The sequence below is a fragment of the Prionailurus viverrinus genome, chromosome A3 (genome assembly GCF_022837055.1).
Source record: "Prionailurus viverrinus isolate Anna chromosome A3, UM_Priviv_1.0, whole genome shotgun sequence".
NCBI classification, from domain to species: Eukaryota; Metazoa; Chordata; class Mammalia; order Carnivora; family Felidae; genus Prionailurus; species Prionailurus viverrinus.
In genome coordinates this window covers 21,836,425-21,862,155 of record NC_062563.1, presented here as the reverse complement: position 1 = coordinate 21,862,155, position 25,731 = coordinate 21,836,425, and the positions used below count along the sequence as shown (strand labels likewise).

General features: G+C 57.1%; 1 protein-coding gene across 2 annotated transcripts in view; it reads left to right on the top strand.

Annotated features, from left to right (window-relative positions):
- Nucleotides 1–6,552, top strand: part of CTNNBL1 (catenin beta like 1) — a 162,308-nt gene extending 155,756 nt beyond the window's left edge. For both annotated transcript variants that reach the window (XM_047851349.1, XM_047851348.1), the window contains exon 16: nucleotides 6,355–6,552. In XM_047851349.1, coding sequence (XP_047707305.1) covers nucleotides 6,355–6,443 — 89 coding nt within the window. In that variant the 3' untranslated portion in view covers nucleotides 6,444–6,552. The remainder of the gene's footprint in view (nucleotides 1–6,354) is intronic.
- The last annotated feature ends 19,179 nt before the right edge of the window (nucleotides 6,553–25,731 follow it).

Below are 25,731 nucleotides of genomic sequence, written 5' to 3'. Positions count from 1 at the left end.
GTGACAGTCTTCCTGCCTTTCGTCTTGTGCCTGGCCCGTGACCAGTGCAGAGCAAGGGCTCAGTTAATGCTTACTGGGGGCACGCGCTGAGGTAGTGCTTCTGGCTTCTTTGTGCTGTTCCAGAAATCCAGGACCACAGTAGGTAGAGTGGTTGCCCCCAAGCACGTCCTCTGTACTCCTGTGTGCCGGGCTTTTCGTGTATCTTCTCTGGTTCTCACAACTGTCCTAGGAAGCAGGATTACAATCTCCATTTTACAGATAAGAAAACCTAGGCTTACGGAGGTTAAGGGACATTACCCGAGTCGCTAGTGATGTTGGAGACTGGATCGAAACTCAGAACTATACACAGTCGGTCTTCCATTTGGCAGAAAGAAAACCTCTAACGTTGTGGATTGCCTGATGCGGTCTTACCATCTTTTAAAAAGAAAATTTAGGGCGGCTGCCTTTATAGAGCACCTGCTTGGCGTCACAGGGCACTGGGTGGGCTCCTGAGATGAATGAGACCCTTAGTAGAGCCTTTCCCCAGGGGCACACAGTCCTATCACAGGTGAAGAAACTAATCACTACACAAAGCAGAATGTGAATCACGAAGGCACAGTTAATGCTGCTGCACCTTAAAAGGAGCCTAAAGATCCAGAGAGGCTGCACAGAGGAGGCACTTTTTTTTTTTTTTTTTGGTGGTAGTGGTAAAGTATTGGTCAGATTTACCATTGCGACCATCACCACCGTCTGTCCACAGAATTAATTTCCATCTTGCAAAACTGAAACTCTGTACACCCTCACTCCCCATACTCTCCTCCCCCCGGTCCCTGGCAGCCACCCTTGTACTTTATGTCCCTGTGAAGCTGACTGGCCAAGAAGGTGGCTTGTGGAAGCACGTGAAGGCCCTCTGTGGGCAGATGTGGCTGTCCATCATCGCACAGGCATCTCCTTGGATGCGGCCTAGGAACCGGAACCCGGAAGTACCTTTTAGTATAAATACTTGTGCCGAGGGTTACCGTGGAAGCTGCGGGCCAAGTCTCTTCAGTGTCATAGTCACTGATGAAAGTTGCCGGAGGACCACGTGGCTGCTGGGCTGCTGTGCCGGGGAGAGCTCAGAGGATTCCTGACTCAAAAACTCTTTCATTGGTGGCAGAAAGACGGAGCCCAAGACTTCAAAATGCTTTCAGAAATTGGCTCCTGGCCCTTTGATTTGCTTTTGTTCTCTATGGCTTGAAATCTCCTCTAGAAGCTCCTAAATATGTATTTCCATTTGATTTGGGGCTCTCGGTAGCCTGAGCGTTGTCTGCGATTTGGAAACTGCAGAAGCTGGCAGGATTTCTCTTTTGATGACATGTGGGTGTGTGTGTGACTTGTACCAGGTCATGGCTACCATGACCACTAGGGCGTTTGGAGTCAGGAGAGAATCCTGGAGAGAGGCCTGCATTTAACCTTCGGCAGCTACTTACTTTCTCCAAGGCACAGTCCTTCGTCTGTGAGATGGAGATAACCTGCCTCAAAAGGTTCTGTGTGGATCAGGAGAGGTACCGTACGCGCAGTGTGGACGTGGGGCTGGCACATAGTACGTGCTTGATAAACGTTAGCTACCTTTACTGTTGCCATCAGTGTGTGAGCCCTTCCAGCGATAAATAGATCTGAGACACACAGACTGGCATGATTGTCTGTGTAACTTTGGGTAAGTTAGTAGATAATACGTTTGAGCCTGTTTCCTCTCTGTGAAAAACAAACCTGAAGTGACTGTTGTCCCTCGGGAAGGCTGAAGTTGAACTACAGTCAGGTGCCTGGGACAGAGTACGTGCTGAGCAAATGGAGGCTCCTTCCTTCCAACTTCCTTGGCCTGATCCTTTGACCTGGAGCTCGCAGCAGCCTGGACTCGGGGGCAGGCAGGAAAGCCGGTGGACCAGCACCCAGACCAGACTCCTCAGGGCCTGGTGGCGGGGGGCACTTTTCCAACCAGATGACCCTGTTCACATGATAAGCAAAGGATATGTTTCTTTCTCCTTTAAATGGGTTTCATTTTAATGAAACCCCTGATGTCCCGTTGCTGCAGATAAGTGTTCTTCTCCTAGGGAAGTGTGGCATCAGACCTTCCAAGTTCATCGTTGTCATTAAGGAATGTGTTAGACATGGAGTTTCCTTTCCCAGGTCCTCGTCTGTGGTGATGTCTGTGTCTTCCAGAGTTTTCAGTGTGAAAATATTCTGGGTATCCTTCTTCCCTCCCCTTCCCTCTTCCTCCTGCGTTTTTTAAAAGATGACCAGTTAAAGCTTAGGGTTCAGGGGTCTGAACCAGGCTTGTGAGCACGGCCCAGGTCCCTGTCCTGAAGACACTTATCCCCATCCGCCAGCCCAGGCCCCTCCCTCTCCCTCTTAACATAAACAGAACAGCTTGTATTCCATGTCTGAAGAGTAAACCTGCTGTCTGAAGTTTGCTTTAATATTTATGCGTTCAGCACTGCTGCCTGTTTTTGAGCTCCATCAAAGCCTTTATTATAAGAACATTTGAAAATGCTGGGGAAGTGGAGAATGGAGTTGATGTGTGCACCCTCTTTCTCACTCTCCCCAGCCGACTCACCCTCTTCTCTCCCATTCTCCCGCCACTCATAGTTCCCCCTCCATCTAGCATCTTTTTCCCGTACTCACTCTTCCCCTCTTAGACACACACACACACACACACACACACACACACACACACACACACGCAAAGAGAACTCTTCCCCAAGACCTCTGGGAGGAATCTGTTCAATATTTATAAACTGCTGCGGCAGCTATAATAACCAGAGGTAGCTGGCACCACCCAGATTTGCTCCAAATAGGATTCTCCTCTGGAAACAAAGAAGGAGTAGGGGTAAGGGGCAGAGGGCGCAGGGCACAGCTGGTGCCGGCTGCCAGTGGCAGTGGAGGAACATGAGGGCCTCGGCAGACCTGGCTCCGGGCCTGGCTCTGTGGCTGGCTTGCTGTGGGACCCTGGCTGGTCACCTGCCCTTCAGAGTTGTCCTACATTTCTGAGAGCTCTGCAGTTCTGACATTCTGACCCGCTCCACATCTGGGGCCAGTGAGGCCCTTTCCCACAGGACGTGGCGTCTAGAGACGTACCCTTAGGAGGACTTTGTAGCCAGAAGCCCTGTGGGGCTGGACTGCTTTGGAGTACTCACAGAGCAGTGTTTCCCCCAGAGGATGGGGAGCAGCAGGGTGGGATGTTGCTTAGGTAAGAGGATGCCACTTTGGGAACTGGCTCCCCCCAGCTCTTTTAGGTGCCTTTTTCACACACGTTTTGGGTTGAATTTCAGCTTCCCTGCTGTCCCGGACTTGGGGCGGTTGCCCCAGTTCTCTAACACGCCTCAGTTTCCTTGTCTGCAAACAGAGATGGCTTCTCTCCCTGCGGGATGGCCGCAAAGATCAGGCGAGCCGCCGGACGTCCTTGCCCGGCACATGCTGTGTGGGAGACACGCTGCACCTGCACTGTTCACAACCCGTTTCTAGGGAACAGCTACTCCGGTGGTTTCGTCCTTCCCCACAGAGAGTGACGGGAGGCCGGCCGTCTGAGGGGTGCTCTGTGCGCTGCGGTGGCTTGTGCTTTCCAAGGCCTGTATCGATCAGCAAGGGCGCTGATACAGACTTTGGTTTCCTTTACCGTGTGGGTCTCTAGAAAGAGATTAGGTCCCTACAGGGAAGCTGGCTTGACTTGGAAAATCACTGCCCCAAAGGGTCAGACTGTTTCTCCACTTCCCTCCCTCCTGGGTCTGAGAATACATTAGGAGAGCAAAGTGTTAGTTCAATCCATTAAGACTCCTGCTTCCAGACCATGCCTCTGGGGGTATTAAATGCTGTAATGGTCACTTCTGTCTCTCCTGGGGCAGCGACTAGATCATTCACACGTGAGTAAGAGATAGCATTTATGTAAAGCCCCGTAGCCGTCTCCGCAGCCCAGATCCTGCTCTCCCGTCACCCCAGCCCTCTCTTTAAGAGGCCTTAATAGAAGGCATCACAACCATTTGCTAGTGGAGGTGATGGATGCATCTAACGGAAGAGGATGATTTCCAGGGGGAGACACACAGCTGGCACATGTCTGAATCCCAAATCCCGTTTTCCGGCACATGTCCAAAGTAATAAAGAGGAAGGAGGAAAAATGAAGAAGTGGCAGGAGCAGAATTATTCCCCAGCACGGGGGGGAGTGGGGGGGAGCAGGGGAGGGGTTGCACACTCTCTTGTCTCTCCCCAGTCTTTGTCTGATTTGGATCAGCAGATGTTTTATTATGTAAAAGCTTCTTGCCCAGAGTTGTCTATTCTACCTGAAACTGCCCAGTCCGGGGAGCAGGGAGCGGGGCAGGGATGCAGGCCGTCACCCTGATCCACCTGCTCTGAGAGCCGCTTTACCGCACCACACGGACGGCAGACTCTGCTGGGCGTTTAGCTAAAAGTAAGGCACACACACGCCTCTGCCTTCCTGGAACTCCCCACCTGGAGAGAGAGGAGAGCAAGTGCAGGGTGGTCCAGAAGTCAGGCCTGTGATGGGGACCCTGGCCTGAGGACAGGAGCCGGAGGAAGAGATGACCGGGCAGGCTTCGCAGAGGAGATGGCTCTTAAGATGGGCCTGCAGGGGTGCGTGGGGTTCCACGTGTGACATTGCTGGCTAGAGCCAAGGAGGCTCAGGGAAGGAACGAGTGTGCCTCGAATTTCGGTTATTTGCCAAGTACCTTCCCTACATTTTCAGAGGACACCCCCAAGGTCACTTAGGATGGTGCTCCAGAGACGGGTCCAAACCCAGCCCACCACGTCACACCCCCTCCCCGCCGTGGGTCTGCGGGCAAGAAGAGTGCTGTCCTCCCTTCCTCCACATTCTGTGTCCCTGCTCCTGGACCCGGGTCACTACAGGAAGCCCATCCATGCCCCGCACCCCAGTCCCTAAGTTCTACATCGTTTCTGCCTCGTAGCCCCCCTCCTCCTAAAACCAGGGTGACTGTGTAATTTGAGGGGATACTTTTGAACATGAAATAGAGAGCTGGGGTAACGGGTAAGTCGGTCACGTGGTGACCTGCCCTGACGCTCTGATTGTGTTCTCTGGACATCTGTCCTCACTGTCATCCTTGTATCCTCCTCCTTCTTGGAGTATTTTCCTTGCCTTCCCGCTCTGACTGAAACCCACCTCTCCCAGGGGTGGGCCTTCTCTGGCACTGGCTGTTTTCTCCCACCAGAGGCGTGGGAGGCGCACCTCGAGATCCTTCTTTGTCCCACCAGCCCATTTACCTGAAACCCCCAGCTGTTTGAGCTCATGTCCGGGGACTGTACCTTGACCCCCCCCCCTCGGTGCAGCGCCTGCTCCCCTCATCCTTCACTACTCTGTCATACCTCTTGGTGATGTGGCACCCCGCTTCCAGCCTGTCTGTGAGTCCTGCTGGATCACCTTCAGAATGCATGTAAAATCGGAAGACTTCTCACCCCCTCTGTGACCTTCTTGGTCCCAGCCACCATCAAATCACGTCTCCCCTTCTGCCCTTGTGCCCTTCAGGGCATCTCCCACACAGCAGCTGGAGTGAGCCGTCACTCCTTTGCTTACAGCCCTCCCACAGCCCTGGTCACGGGCGGGGGGGGAGGGGGGGGAAGGCCGGAGTCCTTGCAGCGGCCCCCAAGGCCCTGTGGCCTGTGCCTGCCCCTTCCTGTCCCCGGTGCCGAGCTCCGGCCACAGGGACCTCCACACTCACTCCCCACCGGGCCGGGTGAGCTCCCCGCTCGGAGCCTCTTTGCCGCTCGCTCCCAGACGTGCCCACATGAATTTGTTTCAGGTCTCCAATCAAATCTCCGTGAGGCCTTCTGACAGCCACCCTGTGTCGCTTACTTGTGGGCTGTTTCCCCCACTAGGGAGCAGAGATTTTCGTGTATTTTGATCATTACTTTATCCCCATTGCCTCAAATCGTGGTTCTCAGGCTTGTGTGTGTTATCATTACCTGGACAGCTTGTTCAGACGGACTCTGCTGGGGCTACCAAGTAGGTCTCGGTCGGCCCCCAGATCTGCGTTTCTGACAAGTTCCTCCATGGTGCTGCCGCTGGTCAGGGCCCACGCTCTGACAAACGTTGGCCACGCAGGCGTCCGCTGCCTGTGCACTGAGTGACCACGTGAGTGAGTAAAGGGTGTGGCCAGGGAGGACCGGGAGTCGGCAAAGGTGACTTGGGTTCACTCATCACCTCGAACGCAAGACCGATGAGTTTGGCCAAGCTGCCACTGTGGCGGCCGTTAGAGGCATTAGAACAGCAGGTGCCTCGGCAGGAGCCGGGACCTAGGGAGGGGTGCGGAGGGGCCCAGCCACGACGGAGCGCACCCCTCGGATCCATGCCTAACGCCGCCTTTGTCTCCCCAGAGTACGCGGAGAACATCGGGGACGGCCGGAGCCCGGAGTTCCGGGAGAACGAGCAAAAGCGCATCCTGGGCTTGCTGGAGAACTTCTAGAGACCCCTCGGCCCCATGGGGGCAGCGTGGACTCTCTCTGGGCCTCCCTCCCAGAAAGTTTTTACACAGCTCAATGTGACTTTTGGACGAATTAAAGCTAGTTTTGGTAGCCCTGGCTGGCATTTTTTGTCGCAGAGCGGTATGCCGGTGCCGTTCACCCGGCACTTTCCAGCAGCCGTCATGGGACACAGCTGAGGAAGGTCAGTGGTTGGCCTCACTCTGCCAGTGAGGGGACTGAGGCTCGGAGAGCAGATCAGGGATAAAGCGGGTCAGCATAAAGCGACTGCTTGGCCGCCGTGAGGCCGCCAGCCTGAAGCTGGGAAGCTGGGGGCGGGGGGGGGGGGGGGGGACCGCTGTGGGGCTGCCGACCCTGACACGAAGAGTGACGGGTAATGCCAGGCACGTGGCTTGTGCAGAAGCGCCCGTGGGGAGGCTTCCGGGGCACAGTGGGGCCAGCCTCGGGGAGCACAGCCCCTGCAGCAGCTTTTGGAAGCCCGGCCGCACGCCAGCACCACCGGTTGGGAGGGGAGCCTGAACAAATGTCCTCGTCCCCCACCCCCCACCCCCACCCCAGAACAAGGGAATCAGGATCTCGGGTGTGGCCCAAGTGCCGGTGTGGTTTTAAGCTCCCGGGCCGTTCGGCGCGTCGGGCTGAGCACCGCTTCCGGAGAGCAAACAGGCCTCGGGTCCGCCGGCGGCCGTGGCAGCTCGGATGCCCGACTCTGCCTGCCTCCGTCCGTGCAGTAGGGGCGGCTCTGCCCATCTGGCGCCGGGAGGACGAACGAAGCCATCTAAGCGATGCTGGCTCCTTTTGTTCTTCCTCACCCGGCTGGGGCTTCAGAATCGCCATTTCACCCGTTTCTCGGGGGTTGTGAGAAAACCGGCCTCCTCTGCGGAAGTCAGCGGTCCGTCGGCGTGTTTTAGTCTGTCACACAGTAGAGTCCTCACGAGGGAGGAGGAGGAGGAGGGGGAACAACCAGCTCAGAAAAGCAGTATTTCGCTAAACCGGAGGGTCCGGCCCAGGGCGGCACACCCTGCCGGGGCCTGTGGCTTCCCACCGAACCCCAACAGCAGGGCTCCAGGCCGCCGCCACCATCTGGCCAGAGCGGGCGTATGCCAGGGGAAACGCGGCCGCCTGCAAGGGCGCCTGAGAGGGCTCCGAATAAGACGGCGCCGGGCAGGCGGTAGAGCGTCGAGCGAGACGACCCCCGCCAGCCTGGCGGGGTGACACGCGGCGCGTCCGTCCTTACCGTGAGGCGGGCGTCCCACCTGAGAGATGGCGGGCGGCGACCGCAGGTCCTAGCGCAGAACCGGACTCACCTTACAGGCTCGTGTCGGGTTCAGGCGTCTGGGTTCTTTTCATTTCCTTTCTCTCTAACGGTGGCGGCTACCGTGAATCGGACACCTGCTGTGTGCCACTTGCTGCGCATCCGGTCTCTCACCGTGGGCCACATCGTTATCCCCAGTTTACCGAAGCCGAGACGAGGTCCCAGAGAGGGTGAGGAGCGTGTGCAGGACCCTGTGGCCAGTGAGCAGCAGCACCTACGTTCAGAGCAGGGTCTGCCTGAGCCCGCAGTCCGTGCCCTCCCCGCCACCGGGCTCTGTCTGGGAGACCACCACGATCACTGACGGACGGCACTCTTCATCCCGCTGGCGGCATGCGGTGGGATGGATTCGGAGAATAGAGCACGTCCGGGTATAAACTACAGAATCATGGGCTTTCTGAGCTAAGGATGGTACTTCAGGGAGCATTAGTCCTTCAGCTTTCCTTTGTTTCTCAAATTGTGTTTGTTCTCAGCCAGGTATTGCTCGTACGTGGTACAGAAGTTCCAAATCTAACAAAAAGCTTTGCAGGGAAGAGGCTCCTCTCCCATCTCATGACCCCTGGGCCTCCCTTTCCCAGGGGGCAGCCGCGGTTACCTGGTCGTCCATCCAGAGCAGTTCTGTCCAGCGGTTTCCAGCCGCCTTCTCCCGAAGCTCCAGGTTTCCCACAAGCACATCAGCCGCCAGCATAGAAGGGGGTGGAACCTGGGGGGCTCAGTCAGTTAAGCGTCCAACTTCGGCTCGGATCGTGATCTCGTGGTTCGTGGGTTCCAGCCCCACATCGGTCTCTGTGCCAACAGCTCAGAGCCTGGAGCGTGCCTCGGATTCTTTCTCCCTCTCCCTGCCCCTCCCCCTCTCGCATTCTCTCTCTGTCTCTCTCTCTCTCTCTCTCTCTCTCTCTCCCTCTCTCTCAAAAATAAGCAAACATTAAAAAAATTTTTTTTAAGAAGAAGGGAGGGTGGGTATGGCTCTGGGCCACTCACACTGCTTCACCTACGGTCGCTCCTCTCCCCCTTGCTTCCTGTATGGGGGGGTGCCTCCTGAGGTCTGGTTAGACAAGTCCCTCTGCTAACGGCAAGTTTGAACCCCTGCTTTCACCTTACAAATGGGGACATGGTCCCCCTCCATCAGTCTGGTGACAGGAGGGCTTGTGGGGAACAAGAGGTATATAACCCCTTAGGATTCAGAAGCGGTTATAGTTCAGAGGTGCAGGGGTCAAGGAGACGGGATGAGGAGCCCTCTTGACCCTCTACTTTCTGATTTTAACAACCCACCACCCAAGGCTAAGTAAGAAAAGCTTTGAATGAAGACAAGGTGAAGATCCTCATCACTGACCTCGCCAACCCATTGGCTCCTGGGGTGTGGTCCTACCTCTTCCCTCTGCTGAGGCTGAGACCCTGTCTGCCTCACCAAGCAGCCCTACCCCTCCGGAAGGACTTCTCGGGCTTCCAGTAAAGGCCACCCTGGCCCTGCGGTTCTGAACTTGATTCTGTGTCTGCCGGCTGTGGGGGCTTCCAAGCTCTTCCCTTCAGACCAGGCTCCCCGTGGCCATCCTTGCGCCCATAGCTGAGTGGTACCAGCCCCTCGCGTCCCAGCAGGACAGAACGCCCTTTCCTATCCAAACATGGCAATAAGGTAGCCCTTAAGCAAAATTAGCCAGAATTTCTTCACGACGGAAGTGAGGATTTCACATACCTCTTCCTTCACAGCTTGCTGCTCTCTTTTAGTGGTTAGCACGCCTGAATTCAGTGGCAGCAAGATGGGCCATGTCTAATTTAAAGAGATTTGCATGCAGGCCGCATTCCTCCTTCATCTGCGGGGGGAAGTGCTTTGTCAGGGAAGCTGGGAGCCACCCTTCAGTCACCCCCACAGCAGCGCCGGTGCCCAGGTGGCATCTTCTGTCATTACCAAGAGCATCAATGTAGTGTCAACAGGGAGACGAGACTCACTTTCCTCAAGGCAAAAACTTCTTGATTAGATTTCCTTACCCGACAGTAGAGGTAAGAGCAGAGCCACATTTTTCAATCTGCCTTCCTCCTTGGTACTCACGCAAAGTGGTTGGTGCCTCAGCGGTGGGCCTTCCCGTCTTTCTGTGCTGAGGAAAAGGCAAGTGATCTCCAGCCACCTTTTCCTTGATAAGGTGACACGTGCCCTCAGTATAAACCTCAGAAGGTCCGTAAGGGTATCCGGGGTGTGAATCAGCCAGCTGCACCCCCTGGCCCCCAGCGCCCCTCCCCGGAGGCCACCCCCTGCTAAATAGCTAGAATATCCTTTCGGGGACGTGTTTTCAAGTGAGTGAACGTACTTAATACAGAGGGTAGCATAGCCTGTTCTCTGCCCTCCACCTTGCTTTTCGCTCTGCAGCCACCAAAAGCACACAGCACCCCCCCCCCGCCCCCCGCCACCCTCGTGGCCCTGCCGAATTTAACCACGCGCACGGACGTTTAGGTGTCTCCGATCTTTGGCTAAGACAGTGCTGCAGTGGACGTCCTTGCAGAGAACGTGGTTCCGCACGTGTGTGCCTTTAAATTCCCAAGCAGAATTGCTAAGTCAGAATGTGCATTTTCCACCGTGATGCGTATCGCCACGCCGCCCGCCCTCCGTGGCTCGCGTGCGCGCGCGCCGCCCCGCACCCTCCCCCACGCAGCGTCAGCCCTCGTGTCTCTGCCCCTCCGACGGCAACGGTGTTTGTTGTCTTCATCTGCCTTTCTCTTCCGAGCGAAGTCATTTAGTGTTTCAGAAGAATGGATTTATCGCGTGTGTGCCGTGTATCGGCTAATACTCATCCGGCTCTTTCTATGAGCTCCGTACTTCGCTCGAATTAGCTCATCCAACCCTCAGTTCCTCGGGGGCGGGGTACTTTTATCATCAGCCTCATTTCACAGACCCGGAATGACAGGGTCAGTGGCTCACAAAGTGACAGAGCTGGGCCGGGAACGTAAGCAAGCTGGTTCCGAGGCCCACGCTCCTGACCCCGGAGCCGCACGGTGTCCCAACCGACTGGCAGAGAAGGGGCTCAAGCGGGGCTGGGGAGGTGGCTGCGGGTGGCTGGGAAGCCGCCCTGTCCGCGCAGAATGCACTGGAAGCAGAAGCCTTCAGCGCGGCTGTGCAGGAAACCCCAGAGAAGCCGCCCATTGACAAGTCTCCTGACTGAAGCCCCATCTCGCTCTCCCTCTCGCTCTCCCTCTCTCTCTCTCTTCCTCTCCATAGAGAGGGTGAGCAGGGGCCCTGCTCCCTGAGCCCCTCACGCCCACATCGGAACAGGTGCTGCAGTGCTCGCCTGCGTGGGGGCCCCAGCGCAGGTCTGCCGGCTGGGGATGGGCAGCCGTGTGAACGTGGCCCTGGCTGCTCTACCGTGGGAAGAGGGAAGTCCAAGAAACTTCTGGAAGGTTAGGCTTTCTCTCTGCAGTAATGGGGAGGAGGAGCCGCCTTTAAGCAGCTTGTATAGTGAGGGTCCTTGCTCACCTTCCCCATCTACCCGCCTCCACCTGTCCACTGAGCTTGAACCCCTCCCTCTCCACCCCCCCAACCCGTGTTAGGTGTCACTGCCTCCTTCCAGTTATCTCCCAGGGCATGTCTGCTGTGCACCTGCTCTGTGCCGGGCCCCGTGCGGGGCGTGAGGGGCACACACCCCAGGCTGAAAGGCAGTGTTAACTCCCCACGGTCGCCCAATAGGGCGTCACAAAGGAAGCAGTGGTGAGCTTCAAAAGACGTGAGGGACAGAGCGGGGCCCCAAACATGGCAGGAGGGATCAGGAAAGACCGGGCACTACACCATTATCTGTACCTTGAGTGACATCCACGGGGGCCTTAGGATGGCCGTGAGTCTCAAAACACAAGAGGTAGAAAGTCATTCGAGGCAGAGGGAAGTGCACAGGCAAAGGGGCGGGGGCCGGATAAAACACGGGAACTTTGGGGATGCCCCGACGACCCTGGGGTCAGCAGGGCACAGGTTCAGTGAGCTCCTGGCTGTGGCAGAACCCAGCTGAGCCACGTGCGTGTTGCTTCCTTGTGCTTTCTGGGAGCTTGGGCTCCTGTCCGGTCACAGAGCTTGTTCCTCGACTTCCTCCAGGCTCTCCCAGTCCTCAGATGCTGGGGAAACCGACCCTGACCCCTGCAGCAAGATCCGGCCTCGCAAGTTTGTTCCAGGGGGTACCCAGGCCCCAGATACAGTGGTAGTAGCTGCTCAATGAGCCAGGCCACCGGGTCTAAGGCAGCAGGAAGGCCGTGGGAGGCCTCCAGAGACACTTTGCCGACAAGCGGCTTTGCTCTGAAGCTCCAGGGAACAGATGGGAAAAGCCACCAGAGGTGGGTCTGCGGAAGCCAGGGCCAAGGTCTGGCCACAGCTGAGGAAGGTTCTAGCCTGGCTCCGGCTCCTGGAAATGCTCAGGAACAGAAGGGCAGGACGTTGAGCCCCCTGGTGCAGCCTCCATGAGACAAGAGCCTGGCCCCTCCCCCTCTTGGAGTCTCGGCTCTCCTTCATTCCAGGACTGAATGAGAGGGTCTCTGAGACGTCAGCCTGTGGAAATCCACAGCGGCGGCCAGCTCAGGGTACCCAGGTGATCATTCGCCACTCCCCTCCCCACCCCATCATTGACTAAACACCCACCATAAACTATGTGGGGAACAAGACAGACATAGTCCCTGGCCTCAAGGAACTCCCATCCTCGTGGGACAGACCGGAAGACACTAAACACGTAAACAAATGCACAGGCTGAGTACCGGGTGTTATGAAAGAGCAAACACCACGCACAGACTAGCAATGGGGACCACTGGGTGGTCTGAGAAGTCCTCTTTGATGAGGTGCTTTTGAGCTAAGCTCTGAACGCCATCAAGGAGCCCGGTGGCCCGAGCGAGCTGGAAAGAGGGTCTAAGCAGAGGCACGGATGCAAAGGTTTTGAGACAGAAGGAGCACCATCATTCTCCAGAGAATAGCCAGAAGAGGCCATGGTGGCTGGAGCCAGGGGTGAGGCAGGGGCTGCCGGGGGAGAGGGCCAGAGATGTGGGCAGGGGCCAGATCTTGCAGAGCCCTGAGGACCGCGGAGCAGTTTTGGCAAAGAAGGAATGTGATCTGATTTTGAAAAGATCCCTTTGCTTGGTGGAGGGCTCGCGGACAACAACAGCGTGTCAGCAGGGACCCCAGGAGGAGGCTGGTGCAGGCACCCAGGGAGGCGGTGCCGGTGCCGTGGACCAGGAGGAAGTGGTCTGTTAGAGACGAGATCTGGGACACACTGAGGCAGAGCAACGGGTCACCGTGCAGAGAGGGACCCCTGCCCCAGGAGCCTTTGCCCAGCACCGAGGGCTGGGACCGACTTCAGGCCCAACCAGAGTCAGGTGGGGCCGGCAGAGAGAGCTGCTCAGTATATAAATATCTTTAATGAATAAATAGAAGTGCTTTTAGGGCTGGCGGAGTCATATCATTTCCACCTGCCGTAAAATTTCATTAGAAAGCAGGCGCTGCAGGGGGAGAGGAATGGCTGCAATAAACCTGCCCGCCCACCCCCGGGCCCTGCCTCCACTCGGGGCCCGCTCAGCCCCACTCCCTGGAGAACCCAGACCCAGGCCTTGCTGGGGCCCCGGAGAAGTCTGGTGCCTTCCTGCCCCAGCCCCACAGCGAGAACAGCCAAGCAGCAGCCGTGGGCCGGACCATGTGGCCACTGGAAACCGGGGGCCTCGCTCCCCTTGGGAATCAGACACACAATTCCCACCCCTGCCTTCAGCCCCTCCCCCCGGCTACCGGGGCTTCACCCCCTGCCCACTGATACAGATCAGATGGGCTTCAGAGGAGGCGGGAATCAACAGTTGCTGACATCCAGGAACAGCAGAGCCGGGGAGGGGGGGTGGGGTGGCGAGGAGGCAGGGAGCGGACCTTGGGTCAGATAGTTTTACAAATGAGAAAACAGAGGCCCTGAGAATGTAGGTGACTGTCCTGAGGTCACGCGGGATCAGCAGATCCAGCCCTCCCGAACCACCGTAGTGTCGGCAACATTATTTAGCACCAACTGAATGCCTGGCTCTGTACCGATCGCTTGGTGGGCACCATTTCATGGACTCCCCGCTACATTCCTGTGATGTGGAGACCAGCACCGTACCATTTTGCAGATGAGAAGACTGAGGCCCAGAGAGCCGTGGGATCAAGGTCACCCCCTCAGTTAGTGCCAGCCAGATGAGAGTCTGTCTCCACCCTACCACGGCAGCCTTTTTCTGCTTTATTCAAGGGTCCTGGGTCTGGGATTGTTTTTCTTGAGACCTTCCAAAGAGGGAGGGGGTGGAAATTTGCCTGAGTGCCTACTATGCCCCAGGGAGTCTCTGAACTGAAGGCCGCTGTCCCCAGCATCTTGCTGCGTCCCTGTAGCATCTTCCAACGTTGCCATGCTCACCTCTAGTTTACAAACAAGAAAAGGACGCACAGAGAGGTCAAAGAAGTTGTCCAAGGTCACACAGCTGTGTCATGATTGCCTGCTATTCTCTCAAACAACTGGGGATCCTCAGGGCCCTCCCTTGGCCCCACTGCCACCCTCCCCCAGCAGATGGTTCGAGGCCAGGAAGCCTGGCCAAATGGACAGGCACAGCTGGCACCCTGCCTGAGCCCGCGGTTATCAGTTAAGCTCATTAAGTGGCCGTGACAGGACACGTCCTGGGCCAGCTGCCTTCCCTCCTCACCTCACTCCAGCCCTCTTGGGAGCAAGGCCCGAGGACAGCTTCCTGCTTTTACCAGCTGCAAGCAGACGTCTCTCTGTCACTGAGCAAGATTGAAAGATGCACAAGCAAAGCTTCACCAGGCTGGCCCGTGGACCAGTGAGCACCGGGCATGGGTGCTGGAGACAGGCTTCCCGGGTTCAAACCCAGCCCTGCTCCTCCCCAGCTGTGTGAACCGGGTGAGTCACTACACCTCTCTGAGCCTCGTTTTCCTCATCTATAAAATGGGGAGATGGTGCTCTACGATACTGCTCGCCGTCTAGACCTGCGACAAGCTGATTCGTAGAAAGTGCTTGACCAACCATTAAGTGCCGACCAGTGGTCAAACCATCATCGCTGACATCCTTATGTTTCCGTATCTTCTCATCCTTTTCTTTTCTTACTAGACCGTAGGCCGATTCGTCTTTAGTTATACCTTCCAGAATGAATGCGCAAACCCAGGACGGCGTCAGTCCTTCCGTCGGCACACGCCCGCACCAAGGTCCTTTAAGAGCAGAGAGTGAGCAGTGTGCCCGCATACAACAGGCGCTCGCTAAGGGACCGGGGTGTGGAACCAAAGTGCCCCGGGGTGGACCTGATCAACTGTGCAGCCACTGCTTACGGCCTCACTGATGCTCCCTCGCCCCAGGCCTCTGTCCGTGTGTTCCTGCCCTGTGACCTGCCTCACTCTCCGCTCTGAGGATTCTAGCCCGGGCCCAGACGCCTCCCTCCCCGGGGGCAGGAGCACAGGTCCTGTTCTCAGGGGCTCCCAGCCTCCTGGGAGAGACAGAGGCAGATACACCCCTCGTCGACCAGAGCATGACAAGAGAGGTCCTGAGAACCCCACGCGCCCTGCCCTCAGCCGTGAGCCCCCCCCCCTTCCTCGTGCAGCCCCTCTCTGCACTCTCTAGGCCCCCCCGTGAGGCTTCTTCTCCAGCCCTGCCCTGTGAGCGGCCTGACGGTAGGGGGCTGCTTTCCCCCCTATTTCTGCACTGAGTGCCCAGCACGGGGGCCGACACCCAGCGGGGAGCCCCTGCAGCATTTCCTCAGCAAATCTTTTCTGAGCGCCTGCCACGTGCCCGGGCCCCACGCGCGGCTGTGGGGATAGAGAACGAGCAAGGCTCCTTGTCCTGCAAACCAGCAAGGCGGCTCCAGACGGCACTGGGAGCCATGCAGAAAATAAAAGAGGGACCGGAAGGAAGGGTAGCTACTCTGGTCTGGATGGCCAGGGAAGACCTTTCTGAGGAGGTAATGCTGGAATTGAGACGGGATGGACAAGCAGAGCAGCTGCCAATGGAATGGGAATAGGATTCTAGGCAGAAGGAATAGCGAGTGCAAAGGCCCTGGGGCAGGAGTGTGATTTACATATTTAAAGAACAGCCAGGTGCCTTGTGAGTGGGGAGAAGGAGGAGATGAGCTGGCTGAGGTGGGCAGGGGGCAGGCGATTCTAGGCCTTGTTAGCCACAGTGAGGAATTTGGACTTTCTTCCACACACAGTGGGAAGCCATTGGAGGGTTTTAAGCAGAGGAGGGAACCGATCACAGGGAGTGTGCATGGAATATAATGACTGAGTCAAGGAGGGAGGGAGGGGATGGGTGGAGACGCCACCACGGATGCAGCAGGATGTGCTGTCCTTATTCTCAAGTCCCTTGTGGCCCACTGGAGGGGCCGACACCTAGCCCGGGCCCATGGTGGTCAGAGCAACAGACACAAAAGTGAGTCAGGGTGGGGAGCGGTGGTTCTGGGAGCATCTGAACTGAGTTATGTCTTGGGAGTCCCTGCGGCTTCCGGGAGGAGGCGGCCACGGCCCAGGGATGAACAGACAAGCGGAACTTCACCAGGTAAGAAGATGGGAGGGACTCCCAGGAGAGGCGACCAGAGGGGCAGAGGCAGGAAAGAGCCCGGCTCTGAGCTGCGGGCCGTACACACCCAAATCCAATCGTCACTACAACCCTGTGAAGGCCAGGCTGCCATGCCCATTTTATAGATGAGAAAACCAAGGCTTGGAAACCGGAAGAGGCTGGATGGTCACACAACTATCCTGGGTAAGAGCTGAGTCTTGACCTCGAAGCCCAAGAGTGGTCAGCAAAACATTATCCCAACATTCTTGTGGGTGCTGGGAGTCCACATGGCAGACAGGAGAGAGGATACTGTCAAAGACACACACACAGACACACAGACACACACACACACACACACACACACACACACAGGGCATTGCTGAGCAGTTCCTTCTTCCTGGGGTATCACGGAGGACATCATGGAGGAGGTGGCATTTAACTGAACCATGAAGGGTGGTGAGCTTTTGAGGGGCGGAGAGTTGGTCAGGGGAGGAGGTTGCAGAGGGAGGAGGCTGGCAAAGGCCCGGAGGGAGGAAGCACACTGAGCAAGTGCTGGGTGAGTAGGCAGGGGAGGAAGGAGAGAAGGCAGTAGAGAAAGGGGGCCGGGAGATGGGCAGGAGTCAGAGTGGGAATGCTCAAATGCCAAGGCCAAGCGTTTGTACTCTGTTTGGAAGGCCCAGAGGGGTCCCGGAAGGACTCTGAACCTTTAAGAGGCAGGTCGCACGGACGAGTCTGAAAGCCCCTCCTGTTTCGTGTGTGAAGGATGGAAGGGGGTAGGTCAGGAGGCTGCAAGGTCAGGAGAGGGGGCTGGTGCTGTGGTCCAGGCAAGCCTTGGTGGTGGCTTCAAGCAGGGCTCTGGCCTCGAGGGCGGGGAGGAGAGGGCATATTTGAATGCTATTATGGAGTCAGAGTGGGTTGGACTCGGTTGGGGAGGGGATTGCCTCCCCGGGAGGGTCAGTTAGCTTGGTCACCTCGCCTGGCCAGAGACCAAAGGCATTCCTTCATCCGTTGGCCCACCTCTGTGAGCACCTGTCCACCCACCCACCACTCATCCCTCCTCCCGTCCAGCCCGCATCAGTGTCCTCCCTGGGCCGGTCCCTCTCTGTGTTTGGGTCTAGGGGATGGGAACGCCCGCCCTGGTCCCTGACCCTCTGGAGCACTTAGCGGTCTAATGTCCACTGTGACAAGAGGCCGTCCCAACCCGGCATGCGGCACACGTGTAATCAGGGAGACAAAGCGCAGCGGAGGGGGTGGGGGGACCAGAGGGAGGATGGGGACTCAGCACAGCCCAGCCCCACCTCCGGACGGTGAGTTGGCAATGTCCTCATCCCAAATAAAGGACGGCACATTATTAGCGTTATTAATTATCATTAATCTAATTAAATGGCAATTACAATTAAGAACACAGTGATAAAAATGCCACCTTGGATTGAAATGCATCCATGAATGATCTTCCACGAGCTCCGCCCACTCCCCACTGCAGGTGACCGGCCGGCCGACCCTCGGGATTCAGAGGGTTCGCAAAGTCCCACTCCCCTTGTACAAATGGGAAAACTGAGGCCCAGGAAGGGGACGTGACGGGCCCTGGGGTCACCCCCCCAAGTCTGTGGCAAAGGCAAATTCAAGCCAAGGAGCCCAATACCAGCCCGCCTCCCAACTCACCCCATCCCTAACAGCCTTTTTTTTTTTCCCTAGGAAAAACAGCTGTCAGAGGCAGCCATCCTGTTACCGATTAAACAAGGCAAATTCTATCGGAACAGAATCAGAGACACCCCTGGACACCTAATTACACAGTCTGGAACGAGAAACACGGGCAGGGAAATAGGAATATGAACAAACAGTGCGGCAGGCAGCAGCGTGCCCTCCCCTTCGCCAGACGCTGTCATCTCCCCGAGGCCTCCAGACAGGAGGACAGGACGCATCTCCTGATTCTTGAGGAAGGTCCGTGCTCCCAGGATGGGGCTCCCCAGCTGTAGTGAGCCAGGCAGAGCCCCCCGCCCCCACGTGTGGCGGCCAGCCAGGGCTCCGTGACAAAAGGGCGTGCGGGCTGGAGCCCGTGGAGAACAGGTGTCATTCCAGGTCTCCAGCCTGGCCAGTTGGCAGTTGGGGCAGTGAGATGGGGCAGGGCTGGGCTGGAGCCACACTGGGCTCCGCTTCCCCGCTGGAGGGCTGTCCCAGCAGGTCCTGTCCAGGGGCAGTGCTAGGCGCGGGGCCTGGGCCTGGCCGTCCCCCTACCGTGAGACCCTGCGATTTTAGATTCAGCAGGATGGTGAGCAGGTGAGCACAGGGTACTTCTCTGATTCAATCTCCAGGTCCCCCACGTCGACAGGCACCAGGGGAGACACGAGTGACCGGCTGAATTCAGCATTCGTTCCGCCGTGTTCATTGAGCATCCCCCCACCCGGTGTTAACTCTGGGCTCGCGGAGACAGGCATGAACAGAACAGAGATCGCTGCTCTCGAGGAACTCGTGCGTGGGGGGCCCCAGACACGGAGCAAGGCAGACCAATTAGAGGAAGAGAACTAAATGGCATCGCTTCAGATGGAAATAAGTGAGGTGACGAAAACAAACAAGGGGATGGAAGAAAGAACAAGTTAGAGAGCGGAGTGGGGGGGCTTCTTGACCTAAGATGGTTCTCCCTGGAAGGCCTCTTTCGGGGATGTTTGCGCTGAGACTTGAACAGTGAGCAGGGGCCAGCCAAGGGCAGAGCTGGAGGAACATTCCAGGTGAGTGCAAGCCGGCCGAACCAATGGCTGAGTATGTGGGCGAGTGAGTGGGAGCAGAAGGGGGTGGGCTGTGTGGAGACCAGCCTGGAGCTGGCAGGTGTCCCCTTGCTCTCCGCTGCAGGGGGCTGTGACCTGAGGGCTCACAGGCTCCTCTGAGTCCGTCCATTCCACACCATGCGCTCAGTGTGGGGCGTCCTTCCCGCCTGCCTGCCGGCCCCTCCCCGCCCCCAGCTCCGCCCACACCACCCCCACGAGGGACCTCTTCTAAGGTGACTTTGCTCATTATTTATTGTTAGTATTATTGGTGTGCCATTAATAATCATTACCCCTCACCTTCCTCCTGGCTTTAGTCTTTCCACCACTGGTTTCCGCCCTCAGCATTGGCCAAGGAGCCAAAAACAAGTCCCTGGGCTTTCCGAGTTCCAGGTTGTCCATCTCTGAATGGAGAACGTGACACCGACCCATGACTCGGGGCTCTGCCTCTTCGAGGCCTTGGAATCTGATTCCGGCCTCCATGCCTTGCGACCTGGAATACGCACTGCCCGCCCTGGGCCTCCTTTTCCACCCCCGGCGGGGACAGGGACAGTACCTCGTATCCCTCCACCGTGTTGCTTCCCACGCACTGGCCGCTGACTTCACACAGGCAACCGTGCACAGCAGAGTTAGTGCAATGACCTCGACCACCCGCTTCACAGGCACAGAAACTGGGCCTAGGAGGGGTCATGTGGCTTGGCCAAGGCCACGCGGCCAGTAAGTGGTGCAGCGGGATTTAAACTCGGGGCCCGGCTGAGGTTAGACAGGAGTGGGGTTTCAACCCGATTTTGCTGCTTCCGGTGGCTGTGTTGTGGTTATGTAAGAACACGTCTTTATTTTAGAAGATGCACACTGAAACCTTCGCAGGTGCTGGCTTATCACATACTTGCAACTTTCCCGTAAGTTGAAGATGAGTTCAAGTTTTTAAAGAGGTAAAACGTCCCAACTATTGAAACGAAAACCAAACAAACAAAGCCTGTGATCCTTCCGCTGGCTCAGTGTAACTGATGGGGACGCTTTTTGTATTCACTGCCGCCTGCAGGGAGGGTGATGTTATTTTACCCCTGACTTTGCAAACGGAAACAGAAGCACAGGGTTGTCTAGTCATTCTCGGGGGCCACACAGCAAGTGGCAGGGTGCCTGCCCACCTCGTGGGGTGGCAAGACCAGAGACAAGGAAACATGCAGGAGGCTGGGTGGCCTGGCAGAAAGGGGTGCTGGATGGCAGGGCACTGGGCCAAGTGGCACCCCCCACCCCTGCCCTTTAAAGTCCTCAGCCCTCACTGGAAGGGGAGGGGAGGGGAGCCCGGCTCCCACCCCCGGGTCAAGGGCTGATTGATCTTCCACGGTCCCCGGAGCCAGTGCCCACGTCCGCACCTCGAGCTGCTGCGTGTTTTCTTGTCTCTGATTGTAAACAGATTTGACTAAAGAGGTAAATTAGAAGTTAATTAGAGGGAACATGATTGATGAGGCAGTTTGCCGTGATTGGGAGGCGTGGAAAGGAGGGGGCTCCCTGCACGGAGGTGAGGGAGGAGGGGTGCAGGAGGAAACAGTCACCGGCCCATGGATGTTGGGCGGGGTGGGGGGAGGCACCCAGCAAGGTGAGGGGCCTGCTCAAGGCTGCCCTTTCTCTTAGGCTCCGGGGTCAAGGCCAGGACGCCCCGGGCACCAGGGTCCGGGTGAGTACCCCACAGCACCCTGCCCCTGGGGACCAAGCGCTTGTTGCACTCTGGGGACGAAGCAGCCAACCTGCCCTGTGTTTGGCCAGAACTTCTACCCTGGCTCGCAGGCCGGGCTGGGCAAGGTGCTGGTGCTTGTCAGACACAGACGTGGCTCCAGGCCCTGCGCATCTTCTCAAAACCTTGCTGTTCCTCCGTTTTCTGGATTAGGCACCCTGAGAGATTCAGAGAGCTGAAGCAACTTGCCCGAGGTCACACAGCTAATAAGAACAGAGCTGAGACTGGCCTCTGGAGCCTGTGCCTTTCTGAATTCCAGGCTGGGTGCCCAGTCATGGGTCCAGCTGCCCAGGCGGCTCCTCCCGATGGCACCCCTGCTTACACGCCTCCAGCGGTGGGGAGCTCACTTTCTCCCAAGGCAGCCTGCCGGCGGCAGGACAGCTCTGGCTGGGGGAACGTTTGTCCTTGCGTGGACCTAGTCTAACTACTTCCAGGGCTCTGCCGCCTGCCTCCCTCCTTCACATCCCCACACAGAGACCCCCGGAGCAGGGGAGGGGAGCCTTCGAGGCCTCGCGCCATGCCCTCATTCTCCTGGGGAAACTGAGGCCCAGAGGGGGACCGAAACACCAGTGACACGGGGACCTGATGTCACGGCAGGGCCCGCACTCCCCCATGTCTGAAATACAGCCATCAAGCCCCGCCGGTACCCACATCCTCTACTCCCCAGGCCACTACAGATCCTCATCCATCCATCCACTATTTCCCTCCCTTCTTCATTCAGCAAGATTTCTGTGGCCCTACTATGTGCCGGTCTTAGAGGATGTGGAAACGAGGAAGATCCGACGTTCCCCGGGCGGTGCTCACAGCCCGGTCACTGTGGCTGCAAAGGAGAGGGCGAGGGGCTGGGAGAGCCCTGGGGGGTGGGGGGGTGGGGTTGGCCCCTCCAGGAACTGGCACGGAGCAGAGCTCTGGAAGAGGTGCCAGCAGGTTCCAGGCGGAGGGAAGTGTGGTGAGAGGGGGCGTGGTGCATTCCAGAAACCGCCAGAAGGCCAAATGGCTGGAAGCGAGAGTGAGGGGGAGCTAGTGGGAGGCGAGGTCACATGAGGAAGCTGTTTGGATTTTATTCTAAGCAGTTGAAACCATCTAGGGCTCTAAGTGGGGGAGGATGATGGGATTTGCATTTGGAAAAGCACTCCTTTCTGGTGGGGTGTGGGTGGGCACAGGGGACACAGGAGGCTGGTGAGAGATGGGCGCCCACCCACCAGCATGGAGAGCTTGGATGGTGGGAGATGTTCGGTGGGCAGGGCTTAGGGACGGATTCGATCTCTGGGCGCAGGATGGGTGGGGGCTGGGGGTGGGGCACGCCTGAGACAGGGAAGCCTGGAGCAGGGCAAGACTTGAGGGGACGAGCCGAACTTGGGGGGGAGGCAGGTTGGGTGTGAGGGGCCGCTCAAGAGGAGGGGTGCCGTGGACAGGGTGACGCCTGGGTCAGGGCTGGTGAGGGCCACAACCAGATGTGTCAGTCCTCCCGATGCTGACCGTGTGCAGTCTGCAGGCCCGTCCCATCCTGATGCGCCCTTCCCTGGTCAGCGGGTCAGCGTCCCTCCTAAAAGAGGCAGAGGAGTCTGGGGCAGGGACACGGCAGACTGGAGCTGGAGAGAGCAGAGCAGGGCAAACCATCTCCTCCCTTGTTCTAGACTATATGCCCCTGTTAATGCTACCAGTGGGCACACGGCCTGGCCAATGGCCTCGGCCCTACTGTTGTCAGTGGAGCTGGAAGCCTCAAGGCCCACTCTGACTCTCAGCTTCCTTCACGCCTCCGACTTCTCCAGACCTGAATCGGAGTCCACCCGGGGAACATCCACTGAATCAGACCAGTCACCCAGGAAGTTGGGCCATAGCCAGAGGGTGGCAAATGATTCACTTCTGCCATTCCTGAGCCTGTGCCTGCCATGCGTCAGTGTGTGGTGGGTGTTTAACTCGTACAACAACGCTTTGGGATAAACTCGGTTTTTATTCCCATGTTACAGATGAGGACACAGAGGCTCAGAGTGGGAAGGGCTCCGGGTCACACAACCCAGAGGAGGTAGAGTCGGGATCCAAACCCAGACCACAGCATGCACTCAGGGCAGTCAGCCAGCTGCCTCTTCGACGATCAGCTGGGCCTTCCCACCTCGCGAGGTGGAGTAGGGTTGGGAGAGAGCCCCTGCTCAGAGGCAGTGGGGCCTCGCACACCCCACCCAGTTGAGGGGGAACAGGAGCACCGGAGGAAGCAATGACGACTCTAGAAACTACCTGGCTAGCTCCTGGCTTTCAGACTCCAGGGACCAGGGAGGCAGGAGCAGGGAGATGCTGAGGCCAAGGCTGAGCTGGGGCCCAAAGGTCACACACCTGACCTTTGGCCAGGGGTGGCCTCCTTGGGGGTATAAGCCTTCCAGCTCCACCCCCGTCAACGCTGGGGCTTCTGGTTCCTCTGGCTGAGAGTGCCCAGTGGGACACAGGGTGTGGCCCCAGGACCCAGGCCTATGGATGCCTGTCCCTGGGATGTGTGGCCTCCGGAGTCTGTCCTTCCCTGGGCCCCAGTTTTCCTACGTGTACCATGAGGTAGTGCAGTAAGATGGGATCCATAGATTATCCTAGAGGGAGTGAAGACAATTGATGGCTAACATTTACTGAGCCTCTCCTGTGTGCCAGGGGCTGAACAAGGATCTCTCACGCATCTCTGACTTAGTTTTGTGAAACCCAGTAAGACAGGGATCGTAATCTCCACGTTAGAGGTGAGGAAACTGAAGCTCAGAATGGTTGAGTAGGTTTCCGAGGACCACACAGCAGGGGTGGGGCGGGACCAGGTTCAAGCCCGCCTCCGTCCGGCTTCAAGCGAGGCCAGCGATCCCTCTGCGCCACACGGTCACGCGCACGTGCGTGAACATGGGTGGCCAGCCAGGGCCAGACCTGCCGGAGTTTGGGGCAGGCCGTATTTGGGGAAAGGCATGGACAGAAGCGTGGGGAGAAAAGCGTAGTGAGTTCAGGTGGAAGTGAGCAAGAACGAACAAATGTGCATCTCTGGCCAAGTTCCCTGACCTCTCCAGTCTCCGCTTGCCCGTCGTAAGACAGGGAGAATCATTGGTCCCCCATCCGGGGCTGTTTCAGTGAGACGATCTGCTGAAAGCCAGCACTGTGCCTACTTGTTAAATGGGTGCCAGGATTCTATGTCCTGTGCTCTTGCGGACAGCCCTGGGGTTAGGGGAGAGGGAGTACCCATCTCTCAGACGAGTAAACTGAGGCTCAGAGAGGCGAGGAGACTTGCTCGGGATCCCGTGGATTAGGGTTTGGGCCCGATGGGCAAGCTCTCACCACTGCTCTAGAAAAGAGCAAATCCTGGATGGATGACCACTGTTGGACGGACAGATGGATGGATGGGTGGATGGAAGGCTGGACGGTCCAAAAAATGGAAACATGCACGCAGCTCTGGAAACTCTCTTCCCTCCGAAGGGGCCTGCCGTTCTTAGTCTGGTTTCTCGTGAGGGGTGGGAGAGCTTCAGCCCCCGGGTCATGGGCTTTGCTCCTGGAAGGCTGCTTTCCCCTGGGGGGTGGGGAGGCTCCGAAAGCCCCCAGATGCTGTGCTGCCTTCAGGATCACAGCTGGAGATGTTGCCGGATTCGAGAGGAATTTATCCCCTCCTTGAGCTGCCGTGGCAGGATGTACTGGCCTCGGCGAGTGTTGAAACACAACTAGCCAGCATCTCCATCCAGATTCTGCCCATAGATCATGAATACAAGAGACCCAGGGTGCCCGCTGGGGCTTCTACTCCAGCAGGGACCCCTGGGAAGACCCCTCTGCTCTGACCCAGGCCCAGCAGTCTGGGTCAAGTTGGTCATGTCTTGTGCCCACCTCCGTCCTTGCGTGAAATTTCACCATTCGAGTGCCATTCCTTTGGTGTGATGTTACAGTTCTGGTTTTAAAAAGAATCTGCTTCCGTGAGAACATTAGCCGGGGTCTCTGAAGATCTGTGTTGGAAACCTTGTCACCCAAATTGAGAGGTGCCGTGTACAAAATACACACCAGATTCTGATGCCTTGGTACGAAACAGAAATGGAAAATATCATACGAACCATGTTTTATATTGATTACGTGTTGAAGTGACGGTATTTTTAGTATGTACGTGTTATTAAACTGATTTCACCTGTTTCTCTTTACGTGTGTGTGTGTGTGTGTGTGTGTGTGTGGCTACTAGAAAATTTAAAAATACACATGCAGCTTGCATTTGATTTCTATTGGAGAGGGTTGGTCTAGCTAATTAGTCACAGCCACGGAATATTTAGACTGGAGTTAACCATGCCATTAAAGTCATTTCAGGATTTTCAGAAACACTGCTACAAGCAGAGTCTTGAATTGGCAGAGTCTTGAATTGACTCTGCTGTCCTGTTGTGTTTAATAAGCACCCGGTTTGCAGGGTGAAGGGCCCGAGGAACCCCGCCTCTCTGATGCAATTAATTGCCTTTGATGGAGATTATCACTAGGCTCCTTGCTGGGACGACACAGATGCACACCACATGTACATCTTACGGGCCTTGGTAGAGCACAGTTTACAGGCTTGGGTTAAAATTTGAGGTTAAAATGCAAGGGTTCTTTGGAACTCAGAGAGATGCCCTTAGGCAATGACGTGAAGGAAAAGACCCCTCCTGGAGTCAGGAAACCTGGGTCCTTGGCCCGGCTCGGCCATTTCCTCCCTGTGAGATCTTAGGCTTGTCACCACCCCTCTCCGGGCCTCAGTCCCCCTGACCATATAATGGGAGCAATGCAGGTTGATCCTTAGGACCCTTCTCCATTAGAAAATGGTGTTATTTTAAATCTGGGTTTTAGAGGATGTCTTCATGCTACGCGGCTCACCCAGGCTGGAATCCAGAAGAAAAACCTCCGAGGGGCCCCGTGGGTCTTCATGAGGCTGCTCAGCCTGGCAGGGCCCGGGGCTGGCTGGCTGGCTGACCTGCCCCTGAAGGTTCTGGATCTGTG